Source organism: Gopherus flavomarginatus, chromosome 2, assembly GCF_025201925.1.
Source record: "Gopherus flavomarginatus isolate rGopFla2 chromosome 2, rGopFla2.mat.asm, whole genome shotgun sequence".
Taxonomy (NCBI): domain Eukaryota; kingdom Metazoa; phylum Chordata; order Testudines; family Testudinidae; genus Gopherus; species Gopherus flavomarginatus.
Window position 1 is genome coordinate 393,238 of NC_066618.1, and position 9,835 is coordinate 403,072.

The 9,835-nt window shown below is 58.0% G+C and overlaps 1 protein-coding gene across 1 annotated transcript in view; it reads left to right on the forward strand.

Moving 5' to 3' along the window:
• IQCA1L (IQ motif containing with AAA domain 1 like) overlaps positions 1–8,738 on the forward strand; it is a 139,723-nt gene extending 130,985 nt beyond the window's left edge. The window contains exons 13-18 of the mRNA XM_050942847.1: positions 120–227; positions 950–1,149; positions 1,372–1,458; positions 4,547–4,724; positions 7,401–7,639; positions 8,525–8,738. Of these exons, the coding sequence (XP_050798804.1) occupies positions 120–227; positions 950–1,149; positions 1,372–1,458; positions 4,547–4,724; positions 7,401–7,639; positions 8,525–8,638 (926 nt within the window). The 3' untranslated portion in view covers positions 8,639–8,738. The remainder of the gene's footprint in view (positions 1–119; positions 228–949; positions 1,150–1,371; positions 1,459–4,546; positions 4,725–7,400; positions 7,640–8,524) is intronic.
• The last annotated feature ends 1,097 nt before the right edge of the window (positions 8,739–9,835 follow it).

Consider the following 9,835-nt stretch of genomic DNA (forward strand, 5'->3'; position numbering starts at 1 on the left):
GATCTGTGTGCGGGGAGGGGTCTGACTCAGCCTGTGTCTCTCACCACTGGTGGGGTGGAGGGTGGGGAGCTGTCTCTGTCCCCCTCTTCCCTGCCGTTCCCGCCTGCCTCCCCTGACAGGCGATTTCTGCTACCTGGGCACCACCCTGCGCATGGCGGGCATTGAACCCACACCCTCGGTGATGGACATCAGGCAGAACATCGCCCTATATGCCATCCTTCGCCTGGGTAAGGGACCAGCCGCCCCATCCTGGTGCACATGGGGGGGCTGGTGAGGGGGGACAGGTAAGTGATGTAGGTACCCTGCCCTGCAACAGACGTCGGGGTGTGTGCTGCACAAGGGTGCAGTATTCCTGCAGTCTCCCATGGCAAGAACCAAATCGCTGTGTAGGAAAGCCCTGCACCACCCCAGTCACTGTCAGGGCCTGGCAGCATGGTGTGGCCCTCCCATGGGGGGAGGAGGGTCATGCTAGGCCTGGCATTTCTGTGTGGTGGGGGGAGGTCAGGCAGGGCTAGCACTCCTGGGACTGGAGGGGAGAAGTCATGGCCTGACATTCCTATGGGGAATGGGTGTGGGGAAGGCATGGCCTGGCATTCCTGTGGGTGGGGGTGTTGGGCATGGCCTGGCATCCCCATGGAGGGTTGGGCATGACTCGATTTCTCCATGGTGAGGAGGGGGTCGGGCATGGCCCAGCATTCCCTTGGGAGGAGGGCGGTCGGGCATGGTGTGGCATTCCTGTGGCAGTGGAGGGTTGGGCATGGCCTGGCATTCCCATTGGGGAGAGAAAGGGGGGTATGGCCTGACATTCCCATACAGGGGTTGGGCATGATTCGGTTTTTCTGTGGGTAAGGGATGAGCATTCATGTGAGGAGGGGTGTCTCCATGGGATGCTGTGATGACTGTGTTGGAATGAAGCAGAAACCTTCTCCCCGCCCCCGTTGTCCCCCAGGGTCCCCCACACTGCACGAGATGGCACCGCTGGTGAAGTCTGTCCTGCTTGCTGGGCCTGCTGGAACTGGGAAGAAGATGCTGGTCCATGCTGTGTGCACCGAGACGGGCGCCAACCTCTTTGACCTGTCCCCAGACAACCTGGTGGGCAAGTACCCAGGGAAGGCCGGCCTCAGCATGCTGATGCATGTGGTGTTCAAGGTAGCTGCACAGCACAGCGCAGGACATGGGCCATTCCCCACCTGAGCAGGGCAGAGCTCAGACCCCAGGGGAGGGACGGGACAGATTTTCACTTGGACCTAGTGCAGTATGGTGTTGCGGGGGGGCAAAAGGGGCATTTCTCTGGGGTTAGCAAGTCAGGGCCTACCCTCCCCTTTCCTGTGGCTGGAGGCTTGGGCTGAACCGCCTCTCTGGGTGTTCTAGGTGGCCAGGTTGATGCAGCCGTCGGTGATCTGGATCGGGAACGCAGAGAAGATCTTTTACAAGAAGGTGCCAAAAGAGGAAAAGCAGGTGACAGTTGGGGCGGGGGGCTGCTGGGGAGGGGGATGGGGTCACCAGGAGTGGGGAGTGTCACAGAGTCCCAAGGCGATGCTCTGGAACTGCTCCCTAGGAAGCCAGTCAGGACTCTGGGGAAGCTGCCTCCCTCTGAGCAGACTGTCTCCAGGGCAAGAAACTTACACAGCTTCCACCTTCCTGGGCCTGACTTCAGAGCATTCAGCATCCTCTGCCCCTCCGTGCACTTCCCACAGCGAGCCAGCACTGGCGGGGCTCCTGGGGCAGCCAGAGCGTCCTGCACCCCCACTTTGCAGTCAGATGTGACTCTCAGCCAGCCAGTAAAACAGAGGTTTATTAGTCGATAGGACAACAGCATAGAACAGAGCTTGCTATTACAGACATCAGTGACTTTCAACCAACTCCATCTTGGAAATCCTGGGCCAGATGCCCTGGATTCCCCCTCTTCCAGTTCCCCTGCACATACTGCCAGCTTCCAGTGACCCAACCTCCTGCACCGCCCCTGCATGCCCCTCCTCCTTCTCTTTGTGCTTCCTGGGCTAAAGGTGTCACCTGGTCTCACACCCCTCCTGGGTCTCAGGTTACACAGCTGCAAATTACTGGGCAGCCTCACCTGCCCTGAGGCCTCAGCAAAATCACACACCCAATTCCCACCACTGAAGTATTGGTGCAGTACACAGGGAAACTGAGGCACACACAGTATTAGTTTAGGACAGTAAGACTCACATGCAACATAATGATGAATAAACCCCCACTTCGTCACATCAAGAGTGTAATAGATCCTAGCTAGCACCCCCTCCTGGCCACACACATAGGCGCTGACTCTGTGGTGCTCCGGGGCTGGAACACTCACGGGGAAAAATTAGTGGCTGCTCTGCAACCGCTGGCAGCCAAGCTTCCCTCACTCCCCACTGAGTGCCCTGCCTACTTGCTCCTCTGCCTGCCTCCCAGCGTTTCCACCCAGCTGCCTCCAAACAGCTGTTTGCACACTCTGGGTAGGGGGAGGAGTGGGAACGTGGCACGCTCAGGGGAGGAGGTGGGGAAGAGGCAGAGTTGGGGCGGGGACTTTGGGGAAGGGGTTGGAATGGGGGCGGGGAAGGGGTGGGGCCTCATGGAAGGGGTGGCATGAGGGCAGGGGCGGCGGGGGTCCAGCACCCATGTGAAAGTGGTGAAGCCTATGGTCACACACTAGGACTGCTGGCAGAGGAGTCCAAGCCTCTACTGCTCTGGGTCCCAGAGCCTGTACGGCCCACCCACTGTCCCAGTCCTTGGGTCTCAGGGCACAGGCCTTCTGTCTGGCCCCCTCTCCAAAGTGCTGGAAGCCATTGTCCAGCCATCTAGCACAACTGAGTGCAGTGGTGACCTTTTGGACTCCCCTGTATTCAAACATACCCTTTCCCAGAGCTCTGCCCCGACATGCGAAGCTTCTGGTTACAGTTTAACGCTCTAGGGGCACGCAGCAGCTGTGAAGCAGTGAACTCACTCACACCTTTTGCACAGAGGGTAACACATTAATATTCTTTGACATAACCACGTAAAGCACAGGAGAGTACAAAACAACACACACTACCCCCATGTCCCTGCCTCGGTTTCCTCACCATTCCAGGGCGTTCTTTGGATGGGTGTCAGCATCCCATGGGTTGTGCAGTCTTTGGAACCATGTGGGCTCAGGAAAGTGGGCATGGGCTCTCTGCCCTATAAGGCTGCTACATGGTGGGTGACCTTGGTCTCTCCCGCTTCCTCTTATCTGGCCCCCTTCTGTTCATGTGCCTTGCTACGTAAAACCCCTGGCATCCTTTGTTCTGTCTTCGGGGTGAGTCCCCACTGCTCCTGCCTTTCCCTCTCCTGTCCCAAGAGTCAGCGAAACTGGTTTTCTGGGGATTTTGCTCACCTGTTCTTTCTGGGTGTTTGCCCCGAGTAGGGTTGTTAAAGCTAAAGGATCCCCTGGTATCCTTCATGTGTGTCCCCACTATGAGACCCGTCAGCAGTGCTGGTCCCACACACATATGGGCACTCATGATACAGCTGGTTTTCAGAATACACCTCATGGCATTAGCCAGAATTCATTAATTGTACATACATTGCCCCAGTTCATGCCAGAGAGGGCAGGGGCACCTGAGAATGTGCATTGGCACAGCTGCATCCTAGCCCATGCCAGGCCCCTCACTCTGGTCCCAGTGACCTCAGCCCCCACATGCGGGTTCGACCTGACCCTAGGGACCTGGTCCCGCCCACAGGCTCGACCTGATCCTAGGGACCTTGCCCCAGCCCCACCCATGGGCTTGATCTGACCCTGGGGACCCTGCCCTGGTCCCGCCCATAGGCTCGACCTGATCCTAGGGACCTTGCCCCAGCCCCACCCATGGGCTTGACCTGACCCTGGGGACCCTGCCCTGGCCCCGCCCACAGGCTCGACTTGACCCCGGGGACCTTGCCCAGGCCCTGCCCATGGGCTCGACCTGACCCCGGGGACCCTGCCCCGGCCCCATCCACAGGCTCAACCTGACCCCAGGGACCCTGCCCCGGCCCCATCCATGGGCTTGACCTGACCCAAAGACCCTGCGCCCCCTGCTTGTGGGCTTATTCTGACCCCCATAACTCTGACTCCCTGGCCCATGAGCTTGACCTGACCCCAGTGACCCTGCCCCAGCCCCGCCCACAGGCTCGACCTGATCCAAAGACTCTGCCCCCGCTGCCTGTGGGCTCATTCTGACCCCCATAACTCTGACTCCCTGGCCCATGAGCTCGACCTGACCCCAGGAAACCCTGCCCTGGCCCCGCCCACGGGCTCGCCCTGACCCCAGGTACCTTGCCCCAGTACCACCCACAGGCTCGACCTGACCCAGAGACCCTGCCCCACCACTGCCTGTGGGCTCATTCTGACCCCCATAACTCTGACTCCCTGGCCCATGAGCTTGACCTGACCCCAGTAACTCTGCCTACCCACTCCACCTGCAGGCTCAACCTGACCCCAGTGACCCTGCCCTCCCCCTACCCATGGCTTGACCTGACCTCCAGAAACTCTCCCCCCACTGCATGTGGGCTCGACCTGACCCCCATGACTCTGCCCTTTGCTGCCTCACAGGCTGACCCCAAGCGACTGAAGAGGGATTTACCTAAAGCCCTGAAGCTGCTGAAGCCAGAGGACCGGGTGCTGCTAATCGGCACATCGGATAAACCCTATGCCGCTGATGTGAAGACACTGTGCAAAGCCTATGAGCGGATCCTCCTCCTCCCCCGGCCTGACTATGCATCCCGCTACGGTGAGGGGGCAGCCCGGCCCAGGCAGAGCTGGTTGTGGAGGTCAGCCAGCTGGTGCCGGTGACTGGCTGGTTCCTTCCCCTTTCAGCAGTGCTTTGGGGGGCTGTAACGGAGTGCACGCCGTGCCCCATCAGATTTGGTCCCTCAACCCCGCTTCTTAAAGACTCAGGGACGCTCCAAGCTGGTGCAACACCCATGCTCTTTATTTAGGGTCCATTTCCCACCACCAGTTTCCCACTATTTACAGGCTATTTACACGGCTTGGCTTCACACCAGCCTGACCAGCAATATTAGTAGGCTGTTTCCTCCCTCTGAGACTGACCTTCCCCTCCTGGTCTCCATCCCGCTGTAATGATGCTGCCTCTGGCAGGACACTGAGAGTATAAATTCAGGACAAATTGCTTAGAACAGGGAAGTTACAGCCCAAAGCTGGAGTTCATTTACATAAGAACATAAGAACGGCCGTACCGGGTCAGACCAAAGGTCCATCCAACCCAGTATCCTGTCTGCTGACAGTGGCCAATGCCAGGTACCCCAGAGGGAGTGAACCTAACAGGTAATGATCAAGTGATCTCTCTCCTGCCATCCATCTCCACCCTCTGACAAACAGAGGCTAGGAACACCATTCCTTACCCATCCTGGCCAATAGCCATTAATGGACTTAACCTCCATGAATTTATCCAGTTCTCTTACTATTAAGGCACCAAACCAGCCAAACAGAGAGGACTTCGGTCTCACCCCACTGGCTAACCAGAAGTCATACAAGCAATTCCCTCAGACACTCTAGTTTCCTAGTATCACAACCAGTGCCACTCATCATGTGGACGAAGGGTTATGAAAACCAACACCCCAATAAAAGAAAAAGGTTCTCCCAATCCCAGAGAATCAAGCCCCAGACCCAGGTCAATATACAAGTCAGATCTTACCCACAAATCACGCTGTTGCCAATCCTTTAGAATCTAAAATCTAAAGGTTTATTCATAAAAAGAAATATAGATGAGAGCTAAAATTTGTTAAAGGCATCAATTACATACAGTAATGGCAAAGTTCTTGGTTCAGGCTTGTAGCAGTGATGGAATTAACTGCAGGCTCAAATCAAGTCTCTGAAGTTATCATGGAGAGTGGGGGAGTCAGGCACCTGCACCCCATTGTGACTCTCAGCCAGCCAGTAAAACAGAAGGTTTATTAGATGACAAGAACTTAGTCCAAACCAGAGCTTGTCGGCATAAACAGGACCTCTTAGTCAGGTCCTTCTGGGGGGTAGGGAACTTAGACCCCAACCTCGGGGTCCCCTATGATTCCCCAGCCAGCCCAAGACTGAAAAAAAACCTCCTCCACCTGTCTCACTCCTCCCCCCTCCCCACATCCTCCTCTAGCCTTTGTCCATTTTCTGGGCAAAGGTGTCACGTGGACCAACCCCCTTCCCGGCTCCGGTTACAGGCTCAGATATCGTCCCTCAAATAAAGTCATCCTCTGCTCTCCCATCCCCCATGCAGACAGTCCCAGTAAAGCTAGACGACGTTCCCAGGTCAGTCCACCCCGCTCGCTACTGCCTCACAGGAGAACATCCCCAGCTGGGATGGGTCATTCAGTCCTTTGTTCAGAGCTTCAGTTTGTAGCAAGGTTCCTCCAGAGGTAAGAAGCAGGATTGAAGACAAAATGGAGATGCTGATGCTGCCTTTTATAGTCCTTTTGCCATGTGGTGTGTGCTTCCTTTGTTCCAAACACAAGCCACCCAGCACACGGCCTGGAAAAACTTCAGAGTTCTGTCCATGGGCATGTCCCTGCCTTGCTGAGCCACAAGGTGTATCTGCTTCTCTCAGTGGATCAGTTGTAGCTGATGGTCCTTAATGGGCCATCAAGCAGGCTAGCTGAGCTGACACCAAATTGTCTGGGGTGTCACCCAGAAGCACAGCACAAGTTTGAAATACAGACAGGACAGAGCCAATACTCATAACTATAAATACAAAAATGACACATGCACCCAGACAGCATAACCATAACCAGCAAATCATAACCTTGTTATGGACACCTTACTTAACCTCCTTTGTACAAGATTTGGTGCCATTATATGACTTTGGTTGCAACAATGATCTATATGGTCACAGTTCATATTAATAACGTCACCCCCCGCCCCTTCCTCCCAGCCTGTTAGCTCCTGCTAATGAACCTGGCCAGTGCGGGCTGAGGGGGAGACCGAGGGATTTACCATCTTTTAGTGCTTGGCTTGACCTCTCCCTGAGCCCCCCAAAGCCACCTGGGGACGTCGCTGCTGGGCTTCCCATTCTCCTTGCCCCATTCTGAATTGCAGCCCCTGGGTTAACGCCAGAGTGTGGGGGAAGGTGACTGCAGGATTCAGACCCCAGTCCAGCCAAGGAGCTGGCAGTGCCCAGTTGCAGGATAACAAGCAGCAGTGGGCTGGGCGCTGCTGAGTGCTGAGCTGGGAAGGGTCTAGAGAAAACCCACTTTACACCCCTCCCTCACAGCACCCAGACTGTTCTACATCAGAGGGGCAGGCTGGGCCCAGCTCCACAGTGGCTGCACAGATCCCCCCCGCCCTCTGGCTGGGTCTCCCCAGTTTCTCCACCCCATGCCCTGTCTCTCCTCCTATCCCCTCCCCTCAGCACAGGCGGGTCTCTCTCAGAGCTCGCCCACCATTGTCCCCTTTGCCTCCGCAGTGACCTGGCAGCGCCTGATCAAGAAGCATGGTGGCACCATCACCGCTGCCCTGGACGTCAGTGCCCTGGCCAAGCTCTCGGACGGCTACAGCCAGGGGCACATGGTGCGGGCCGTGCAGATGGCGCTGACCGAGCGGCGCCTCCTGCAGATGCCCAAGAAGCCGCTGCGGGCAGGCGAATTCCTGCAGTTGCTGGCCAAGGCTGACCCCATTTACAGTGAGGAGGAGAAGACACTGCAGGTGCCTGGCTGAGCCCTGGAGGTCCCAGCCCCACACATTACTGTCGCCCCTCTGGGCAGGCAATGGGGCTCTTCCGCCAGTCCTGTCCCAGCCTGGTCCCTGCCCCGCACGTTACTGTCACTGCTCTGGCCAGACAGTGAGGCTCTTCCCCCAGTCCTGCCCCAGCCTGGTCCCTGCCCCACATGTTACTGTCACCCCTCTGGGCAGGCACAGGGGGGCCTTTCCACCAGTCCTGCTCCAGCCTGGTCCCTGCCCCCCACGTTACTGTCACCCCTCTGGGCAGGCAGAGGGGCCCTTCCCCCAGTCCTGTCCCAGCCTGGTCTCTGCCCCCCACGTTACTGTCACCCCTCTGGGCAGGCAATGGGGCTCTTCCGCCAGTCCTGTCCCAGCCTGGTCCCTGCCCCGCACGTTACTGTCACTGCTCTGGCCAGACAGTGAGGCTCTTCCCCCAGTCCTGCTCCAGCCTGGTCCCTGCCCCCCACGTTACTGTCACCCCTCTGGGCAGGCAGAGGGGCCCTTCCCCCAGTCCTGCCCCAGCCTGGTCTCTGCTCCTCACGTTACTGTCACCCCACAAGACAGGTACGGGGCCCCTGCACCCCAGCCTGATCCCTGCACCCCATGTTACTGTCACCTCTCTGGGCAGGCACAGGGGAGGCCTTCCCTCCAGCCCCACACCCCAGCTTGTTCCCTGCCCCCATGTTACTGTCACCACTAGGGGGGCCCTTACCCCAGTCCCCCCTCCAGCCTGGTCCCTGCCCCCCACGTTACTATCACCACTAGGGGCTGACTCTGGCTCATCCCTGCCAACCCCCAAGCCGGGGTGTTCTCTGCGATGTAGCATCAGCTCTGTGCTTACTCCCCTACTCCTTTGCACCCTCTTGGCAGGACTGGTACATGAAGACGCCACTGGGTAAGAAGCGACTCAAGGCAGCGCAGGAGAGAGCAGACAGAAAGGAGGGAGAGGAGAAGGACAAGAAAGGAAAAAAGGGGAAGAAATAGTGCTGGCTGAGAGGCCCTGCACATCTCTCCCCTGGCCTTTATGCTCTAGGGCCCTTGGGGCAGGGCAGCTCCATAAAGTCAACTTATTCTTCGTCCTGCCCCTCTGTGCAGAAAGAAGTCTGTGTGCCTGGATGGGAGTGAGCAGGGGGAGTGCAAACGCACATGTGGGGCAAACCAGGAGGGGGTGGGGGGTGTCTGTGCATGTGTGTCTGTGTGTGTGTGCTTGTGAGCCTGGGGCATTGTGCATGCATGTGGGGTGTGTGTGTGTGTGTGCGTGAGCGCATGTAGGGGTATGGATGCATGTACCCTGGGGGGTTCTGCATACATACATAGGATGAGCAAGAGCGGTGCATGTGGGGTGAGACAGAGCCAAGAACTACGCCTGGAATGGCAACCGGGAGAACGCTGGGGGTCTGCCCAGATCCTGGCTCTAGGGATAGCCCTGCCCAGCTCCAGTCTGAGGGGGCCCGTGGTCTGGGTCACTGCCTTCATGCAGCCCTGAAAGGGAACGAGCCCCCTGCCCCTGAGCCCAGGCAGCTCTGAGCTGTGCACACAGATGCCTCTACTCCAGAGAATGGGGGCAGCCCCTCCCTCTAGGGTTCTGGGCCCCTCTGCTCAGCTCCCATCCCCCGAACCCTGCATGCAGCTCTGAGTCCCCAGTCCCTGGGAAGGGGGTGTCACGGAGTCACCGGGTGATGCTCTGGAACTGCTCCCCACAAAGCCAGTCAGGACTTTACGGAGCCTCCTCTCCCTTGGAGCAGACTTGTTCAGGGCAAGCAGCTCACACAGCTTCACCTCCTGGGTCTCTCCTTGGAGCATTCAGCATCCTCTGCCCCTCCGTGCGCTTCCCACAGCAAGCCCGCCCCAGCGAGGTCCTGGGGGGGCCACAGGGTCCTGCACCCCCACTTCGCAGTCAGACCTGACTCTCAGCCAGTCAATAAAACAGAGGTTTATTCGATGACAGGAACAGGGTCTAAAACAGAGCTTGTAGGTACAGAGAACCAGACCCCTCGGCCGGGTCCATTCTGGGGGGCAGTGAGCCAGACCCCCCACGTCTGCACTTCACTCCTCGACCCCAGCCAGCTCCAGACTACCAACCCCTCCAGCCTCTCCTCCTCTGCTCCATTCCTTTCCCGGGCCAGGAGGTCACCTGACCTCTTTGTCTCCAACACCTTCAGCTGGCACCTTTGCAGAGAA